The following is a 9,960-nucleotide window of genomic DNA, read 5'->3' on the forward strand; positions in this document are numbered from 1 at the left end:
TTTGAAATAATCACATGAAATAATAGGTCTAATGCAATGATCTCAAATTAATTATTCCCTTTGTCCCTATACATAAGATATTTTCAATCAAACCCCATATATTAATAAAAGTTTGTTATTTAGTTGAAATTATATAAAATTATAATGATTTTTCAGTGTTGCCTTTATAATGTCAAAATTAAAGTCATAGTGGTGGTGGGTAAAGTACATAATTAATATCTCCTCCATTTTTCAAGACAATGACAAAATTATCTAATTACTTAAAAATATTATGACACGGCCCTTTATTTATAAGAATGGGGGGAATAAACCAGATTTATAAATAAGCGAGTGTGAATGCCAGCAACTCAGCCACAATTTTCCCCTATATATGCAAGTATAAAAATATAATTGGAGAGAAATTTGGAAATTCAAAGCTCAGAAGAAATGAAATTTGATGCAAATTAGAATGCCCTGTCATGAAAACTCAATTACTGGACCTAATTAGATAGAATGCATAAGAAAAATGAGCTAAAATACAAGGTGAAATTATAAGAAAAATGCATGTGAGCTCGATCTCTATAAAGTAATAATGCAGATTATTTACAAAAGATATGTGAATGTACTTAAAAATATATATATTTTTTTGACGGCCACGGAAAAATTTCCGTTAAAAGAAAACCTTTTCTTTTGAGATAATGAAAAATTATTATAAAAAATCGACGGATGTTTGATAGCAACTTTTAATTTTTTGAAGCAACACTAGATAGTTACCGTAAAATATAACTTTTGATAGTTATGTTCCTCTTCACAAAAAGTATTTTTATAAAAAGTATTTTAAAATTAAAAATAATACATATAATTACTTTCATTGGTAATATTTATAGCATCTAAAAGTATTTTTTAAAATTAAATCTCATTCTAAATTATATGAAATTATTTTATAAAATTATCATTTAAATGATATACATAAAATATTTTTTATTACTTATTTGTAAAAATTTTAAATTAAATAAAATTATTCAAAAGATATTTAAAAAATTAAATTTCTTTTATATATAGAAAAAGAAACAAGGATAGAAAAACAAAAGGTATAATGATGAAGTTGTGTTAAGTTTAATTCTTGAATCATTTGTTAGTTCTTTATTATTCATAATATAATTAAAAGCTTGATGGTTGATTACTTCTAATTATAATTAGCTTAATTTATACATAAATATTTACTTACTTACATAAAAATATACAAAATTTTAAAAATTCTTAAATGTAAATTATAATATCTAAAATCCAAATTGTTTAAAGGATAAATAAAAGATACATCACAGTTAAAATATTATTAAATTTGATATTTCAAATTCAATTTTTTCAACAATGTAAAGAAGTCACTAACAAGATTTTTATAATTAGTTATTACAATAAGCACATAAAAAAATCTCAACACCGTAAAATATTTATAAACTGAATATTAAGAAGAATATAAAAGATTACTCAATTCTATCTTGTTGTTATAAGGCAGACTTAAAGAACCTAAAGAATGATTAAAAATTAGCTAGGTCACATATGAGATTCTTATAATTATTTTGTATTGTAAGTTATTAATTTTTATTAAAAAATTTAAAATTGTTCCAAAATGACAATTAACAATATTTATATGATTAAAATTAATTTTTACCATAAATAAAAAATATAGATAAAATTTATTTTTAAGAAAATAAGGAGAAAAATTTAACCATTTTGGTAGAAAATAAAAATTTAAGAATTAATTTATCAAATTTTAAGAAAATATGGAGGATATAAAGATAAAAATAAATAACATGATATGATACATATTTATAAATAAATTATATACTTAATTGTTATCATTTAAAATTTAAAAATTGGCTAAAAATATTTATAAGAAAATTATTTAATGTTTAAAATTTGTTTCAATTAAATTCTTTTTTCTTAAAAATTATATTTATTAAAAATTTAGTATATATATAGTCATATAAATATAAATTATTTTATGACATTATTAATTGAAAATAAAATATAATATATATGCAGTTAAATAATATATATTTAATTGAGAGAATTTTAATAAAATATTAATGATGTGACATTATTAAAAAAAAGGCTCAAATAAAGTTGAAATTTCATTGCAAGGATTTGGGCCTAAACTAAATTAAAATATAAGGACAAAATGAGTGAAATGACCTTCATGAATTAAAATTTTTATTTAACATGTTAATTCTTTATAATTACTTATTAAAATATTTACTTTACATATTAATTTTTTATGGTTACTTATTTAATTCTTTACTTTTACGTATTAATTACCTCACGTTACTTATTAACTTGTCAACTCAATTAACATATTTCTTAAACACATAATTTTATTTGTTAATTTTTATAGTTGTTAAAAATATTTACTTTATAAGTTAACTCATCAATAACATACTTGTTTAACGCTTAATGTTACTTGTTAATTCTTTATATTTATTTATTAAAATAATTACTGTACATGTATAAAGTAAATATTTTAACAAGTAACTATATGAAATTAACATTTACAATAAAGATTCAATTCAATCATTTTGCCTTCCATTTTAATTTCAATTTAATCCTAAATTCTTATAGTGAAATTTCATATTTATTTGGGCCTCATGTGTAAAAATATCACATCAAAGATCCTTTAATATAATTCTCTCTATTTAATTTTTATAAAAACTGTAAATGCATTACAGCTCGGCTTGATAAAATGTAGGTCACAAATTAGAAAAATGTGAGATTAAGGGTTGAAATATTGGTAACATGCAAAGTGGTGGGGCTATATATATATATATATATAGCAACATATGGCATGAGATCACAGACACATGAAGGCAGCGACGTGGCAACATTGGGCTTGAGGTTTCGGACACGTGGCAATGAGGTGCCATAAGGTGACGATTTTAGGTTCAATATTATTGGCGATGCTTTTCAAAAGCACTTCTATGAGAGAGACGCCTTTTCTCAGAAACGCTTTCAATTTTTTTTTTTTTTAATTTTACTTTTAACTTAGCCCTTTTTTTATAAGGAAGGAAGACACATGCATCCATGCATGTATATAAACACGGTAATATTGAGTTTGAATTTATGATCTCTTTCAACTAAAGGAAGTAACATTGCTATTGAGATAACTAATTATTATAATTAAAAAAATGCCTCCATGAGACAGCTGGTTTATAAATTGTATTTTTATGTTCTTCAATAATGTCATCTTTTGAAATCAATGTTCTTTTGATATGCAAAGGTAAAGAATAATAGACTCTTCACAATAAAGAAGGCAATGAATTTATAATAATGAGAAAATCACCGACACTTTTTTTTTTTTTTTAAGTAATCACTGACACTCTTTTCAGCTTGACAAGCTTAAACTAAATATATAGTTGCAATTGGCAATTATCAATGGTCAAAATGTCGAGAACGCGTTCGTTTGTCAAACACTACTTATCAGTTCAAGAAACTTTTTACCTTGTGTATTCTACACGTTTTAGTTAAATGTTTTAATGAAGTTGAATTTAAAAAAAACAAGAAAAGAAAAGAAAAATTGTTAACAGCATTCATATATTTTTTTTTGGTTTTATATATATATATATATATATTAGTTTGTGTGTGAGAGAGAAGAATTTTTCAACAACAAATTAAATGAAAATGATTATCAACATCTTTTATTATCATCATCATCATCATCATCATCATCATCATTTTGTCATCATCATCATCATCATCATCATCATCATCATCATCATCATCATCATCATCATCATCATCATCATCATCATCATCATCATCATCATCATCATCATCATCATCATCATCATAGACGATGATCAAATCAGTTTATATTCTATATATTATTGTTCCTAATATTTTTTTAAAAAGGTAGTGATAAAAAAATTGAGAAAATTATATTTAAGTCCATTAACATAATTGAATATCACAAAACAACTTAGCTGTTAAATTGTCAAACCTTGTGTTGCGGACTTGTGGTATCTAATTGTGTTGTAATAGACTTGAATATAATTTTCTGAAAAAAAAATTCATTAACAAAAAAATCTATAATAAACTATGTTTTAATAACAAGAGTTAAATGGTAATTTAGACATTAAACTATAAGCTTAGGAGTAATTTAAATTATAAATTCATATTTGATACATTTTACGTTTTGAACAATTAAATTTGGAGCAATTTTCCCCTATCGTTAACCTAAGATATGCCCGTTACTTTTAACAAATGGGGCCCTCATCACCCGATCATCTTGTCACCTATAGTTCAAGATCTAAATTGTCATTTAACTCCATTATTAACCTGAAATATGTCTGTTACCTTTTTTTTTTTGTTCTCACTTTTTCATTGCCTTAATCATGGAAAAATGACTTAAATGTTTGAATACTTCTCTTGGCATGAGTAGATTTAAACCGAGAAGTCTTACATATAGGATAAACTTTGGCTTAATAATTAATATAAAATAAAAAGAAATGACATAATTTTGAGACTTGAGATTTATTTTTGAGTTAAGATATAGTCTCTTTTCATTATTCTTACTCATTTCTCCTCTCCTTACATTTTCGAGTAGTCATTATCCATTCTTAACATGTACTCTTCCGATCTTTTTTATAAGTCATTTCTACCAACTTCATTAATACCAATGCAAAAAAAGTAAAAAAAATAAAGTATGTAAAATTTCAAATATGCTCCTATATAACAAATATAAAAAGTAATGCTATGTTAGTTTTTCTTTCTCATAAAGGGTAATTTTGAAAATATATTTTAAATATTGCCTAAAAATTCAAATATTACTTAAAAAGCACTGTGACTTATAAATGAAACTAAATAGATCTTCTAAAATATGCCTTATAAATGGGACCGAAGGGAGTATTGTTATACATAAAACTGCATAAAAAATAATATTTAAGTGAAGCTATTTAAAGTGGCGTGGAATTAATATTCCGCACTTGAGTTTCCTAAAATATTCGGTCAATAATAAATCGGATTTTTGCACGATTCACTCACCCACCTTCTGGAGAGCCTTAATTAGCATATAGCTCTAAAAAGGAGTTTGAAATCACAAGAACATGTTCTTGTTGAAAAACATATTATTTTTGTGATTTTATATTTGTATTTTCTTTCAAAATCACGCTTCATATCTGAATTCCTGTTTAACTAAACTAGCTAGTAACTGTCTTAATAACTATTACTTTTTGTGGTAAATAAATCAATCTCATTGTATAGACTCTTTAAAAGAAACCTATGAAATAACGATATGAATAAATTCCTCAAGAGTAATAAAATTAAAAATAACAAAAATAATAAAGATAAATTCGCTTATAGGCTGAAAAAAATCTTGCACCAAAAAAAATGGTCCAAATTTTTGAAAATTTAGGGGTATATTCAGTTCATATTGATATATAAGAATTTTATTATTAAAAATTTAAAAATTTAAAAAATATTTATCATTAATATACAAGGATATATCATTGACAAATATAATAGACTGACTATAATATAAAATATAATAAATATTGGGCTATTCATTTAACTTGATCATATAATATGTGCTATATTTGTAAAAGCTTCAAATAATAATTGGAAAATCACCGACACTCTTTTCCACTTGACAAGCTTGATCTAAATAATAATTGATATAAGGGGCAATATCTATAAATGGCCAAAATGAACAACGCGTTAATTTGTCAAACGCCATACCCCACCCCAAACCCAGCACGTACGGATGCACCAACCAAGAGAAAAACATAAACAATTTTGCATTAACTTTTTTAATATGGTGATAGGTAATATAATATAATATAAATGACATGATATGATATGATATCTAGCTGGAACGCAGGTGTCATTCCTGAAAATTTCTACGTAGCCTTGTCTCTACCTGAGAAATCATAATCAGAGTCTATTTAATAAATTAATAAATAATTTTGAAATTCTGTATTTACAAAATTAACGAACAATAAAAGGAAATGGTAGCCACGTCTAATTGGAATTAATGAAATTATTTTCCCTTTAAATATAATTTAGAATCAACTGGTGCACATGCTAATGTCGAAGGAAACGATCCATGTTGATATGGCACAAATATTATTTAAAATATTATATTATATAAATTTGATGTGGTTAATTAGTGGACAAGCTGACGATTATCTAGAATTTCTATTCCTACTCTATATATATATATATATATATTCAAAATCAACCATGATTCAAAGTATAGATAAATTAATAAATAAATAAATCTATTCATTCCCAGCAAGTAAGCATTATCCATGTCCATCAACTAATCATCCAAAACAATTATATTTGTAAAGTTTTCTTATGCATGCATATAAGACTAGTATTTCTAATAAATGGTTGAAAATATTTTAGAGTGACATATATGAATAAATGATTCATTTAATATAATTTCTGCACTAAAATAAGTTGGATATACAAGATACTATTTTTTTTTACCAGATATACATAATAGTAATTGGAAGTGTCTATTTTATACACACACATGATTAACTCTTGCAATTTCCAAAGAGTATAAGCAATGGAAAAAAAAAAAGAAAAGAAAAGAAAGAGGCATTATTCAAAGAATGGGAAGAAAATGCAAGATTCTCAATTATCCACATGCATGCAAGCAGATATTGTGATTGAGTTCGCACCTAACACCTAGCCTTGACTTTATTTTTTAATATTATCTTAATTAATAATTCATTTATTTTCATATTAAAATATACTAGATCCACAACATCTCCAAACCTACTCCCTTCGCCTGCTCTACTATAAATAGGGGCCTTACTCTAAGATTTGCATAAACACAAGTTTAAGTTCAACAATGTTCTCTAAACACTTAGTATTGCTCCTTTTAGGAGTGGTGTTTCTCACCACTCCTACTTTTGCATATTACTATCAACCTCCCACTTATAAGTCACCAGTTGAGAAGCCACCAGTATACAAACCACCTATTGAGAAGCCACCTATCTACAAGCCACCTGTTGAGAAGCCACCCGTCTACAAGCCACCAGTTGAGAAGCCACCCGTCTACAAGCCCCCAGTTGAGAAGCCACCGATGTACAAGCCCCCTGTAGAGAAGCCACCCCTCTACAAGCCCCCTGTAGACAAGCCACCGGTCTACAAGCCCCCTATAGAGAAGCCACCAGTGTACAAGCCCCCAGTTGAGAAGCCACCCGTATATGAGCCCCCAGTTGCGAAGCCACCGGTCTACAAGCCTCCTGTAGAGAAGCCACCGGTCTACAAGCCCCCAGTTGAGAAGCCACCGGTATACAAGCCACCAGTTGAGAAGCCACCGGTGTACAAGCCCCCAGTTGAGAAGCCACCCATCTACAAGCCTCCTGTAGAGAAGCCACCCATCTACAAGCCCCCAGTTGAGAAGCCACCTGTCTACAAGCCACCAGTTGAGAAGCCTCCGATGTACAAGCCCCCTATAGAGAAGCCACCGGTCTACAAGCCCCCAGTTGAGAAGCCCCCTGTAGAGAAGCCACCCATCTACAAGCCTCCAGTTGAGAAGCCACCCGTCTACAAGCCACCAGTTGAGAAGCCTCCGATGTACAAGCCCCCTATAGAGAAGCCACCAGTCTACAAGGCCCCTGTTGAGAAGCCACCTGTCTATAAGCCACCAATTGAGAAGCCTCCGATGTACAAGCCCCCTGTAGAGAAGCCACCAGTATACAAACCCCCAGTTGAGAAGCCACCAGTGTACAAGCCACCAGTTGAGAAGCCTCCCATCTACAAGCCCCCAATTGAGAAGCCACCGGTCTACAAGCCCCCAGTTGAGAAGCCACCAGTCTACAAGCCTCCTGTAGAGAAGCCACCCATGTACAAGCCCCCTATAGAGAAGCCACCAGTGTATAAGCCCCCAATTGAGAAGCCTCCGGTGTACAAGCCCCCTATTGAGAAGCCACCCGTGTACAAGCCACCTGTAGAAAAGCCACCCGTCTACAAGCTCCCAGTAGAGAAGCCTCCTGTGTACAAGCCCCCTATTGAGAAACCACCTCTGTACAAGCCCCCAGTTGAGAAGCCTCCTGCGTACAAACCACCTGTTTAAAAACCTCCAGTTTACAAGCCTCCCATTTACGAAGTACCTATTGAAAAGCAACCTACTTAAAAGCCACCAAGCTATCAACCTCCACCTTATGGTCACTAGCCTCCTTCACCAACCATGAACTTTGAGTATCTTTTGATCTTAAACATATTTTGGTATTCTAAAAATAAGCGAGCTCATGATCTCTGCAGTTTGTCACAAGTGTTCTTTAATATTTTTCCAGTTCTATTTTACGTTGGCATTGTTGTTAAGCATGTATAATAAAATTGTAATATTGATCATTAATAAAATTATCTGTTTTGCTTCTACCAAAAAAAGAAATGAACAGTATATTTTGGTAGCTATAGTTCCTAACAAACAAATCTCATTTAGATATCCATCAATGAACACGAACTGAATAACTGGTGATTTGAAGCAAGTAATTTAATTTGGTATTCTAAAAGTAAAAACTGTGATATCAGTTTGGCAAATAAAATAATTCACTAACCATCACCGATTACCCCAAAACAGATTCTACTCAATTTTGAATGATCGTGCTCATGTGACATTATGGTTAGGCCATTGAGTTCATCTGATGACTTATTTCACTTTGAGGGGGGGGGAATCCACAACTTCACGATAGTACAGTTAGACCAATTAAATTCTACCTGTTACAAATATAAACTTGGCACTTGTTTCTTATCAAATTAAACAAGTGAGTTTTAAACTTAAAAAGAAAACTAGAAGTATTAATAACTAGAGTTATATATAGGCAAGTAGTATCTTGATTATACAAGATTATTTTATTCAATGAAAGTGATAGCAAAACTTTTCATAATAAGTATTTTATGAATTTCCTCCACACAATTTTTTAAGACCCATTATAGAAAGCATAATAAATGGCATAGGTATATAGAGAACAGAACAAAACTTACTCCAAGACACATCACTTGCCCCATCTACTCTCACATATGAAAGCACAGCCATAACCAAACCAAAGGAGACATTTAATTTACGAAGTAACCAAATGGAAGCTAAGAACCCAATTTAAACTATTCAGTAGCTATATACCTATTGATAAGTGAGATTAATCTTCATCAAAGCTTGAGTATACACCACTGTAGGGAGAACTTTTAACAATAATGTTGGTTTTAAAGGGGAAGCTAAAAAAAATAAAGTGAAAAGTATACTTTCCATGCCGATTATTAAATAACTGATGTTGAAAGTACCAGAAAACAACAATTGAATTTTTTTTTAAAAAAATAAACTTTTAACCATCTTATTTTAAAACCATTGTTAAAAAAAATTTAACCACGGTTATTTGTAAATAACAGTTTTAAAATAACCGTGGTTAAAAGTTGATTTTTTTAAAAAAAATTACATTTATTTTTCTCTACATCCAAAACATAAAACCTGAACATTTTATAGACTATACAACAATTATAAACTGCCAGCCAATAGAATGATAATGACTAAACTATAAGTTACAACTACACTTAATTTATATTTACAAATATATATATATATATATATATATGTTTGTTCAACTACTAAAAAATTATAGAATTTGTTAAACCTCTTCATCACTTTGAAAGTATTCTTGGAGAAATTATTAAACCAAAATATCTCGAATGCCGTCAATCTTTGCTTCATTATGAGGCTTCGTATTATCAAAAATCTAACTAATAAAATTAATTAAATAATATTTAAGGAATTAAATACAAGAAATTAAACTAAAATCACAAAAAAAACTTGTAATTTATACTTCTACTTGATAATTATCTCATACATATAACGGATAATATAATATCCACATTCTGTGCTTCTTGGCTACCTACAACATTGAAATAAATGAAAATTTAAAATTAAAAAAAACATGTGAGGGATAGTTAAAAATGAAATTTAATGGTTCATACTTA

The 9,960-nt window shown here is 28.7% G+C and overlaps 1 protein-coding gene across 1 annotated transcript; it reads left to right on the forward strand.

Moving 5' to 3' along the window:
* The first annotated feature begins 6,806 nt into the window (after positions 1 to 6,806).
* On the forward strand, positions 6,807 to 8,383 carry LOC129287844 (repetitive proline-rich cell wall protein 2). Its single transcript, XM_054924092.1, has one exon. It carries the CDS (start codon positions 6,836 to 6,838, stop codon positions 8,063 to 8,065), a length of 1,230 nt encoding a protein of 409 aa, XP_054780067.1. The 5' UTR covers positions 6,807 to 6,835; the 3' UTR covers positions 8,066 to 8,383.
* Positions 8,384 to 9,960: the final 1,577 nt, after the last annotated feature.

This window comes from Prosopis cineraria, unplaced genomic scaffold (genome assembly GCF_029017545.1).
Source record: "Prosopis cineraria cultivar Desert tree isolate PC_DT_omini unplaced genomic scaffold, ASM2901754v1 PC12, whole genome shotgun sequence".
Lineage (NCBI taxonomy): Eukaryota > Viridiplantae > Streptophyta > Magnoliopsida > Fabales > Fabaceae > Prosopis > Prosopis cineraria.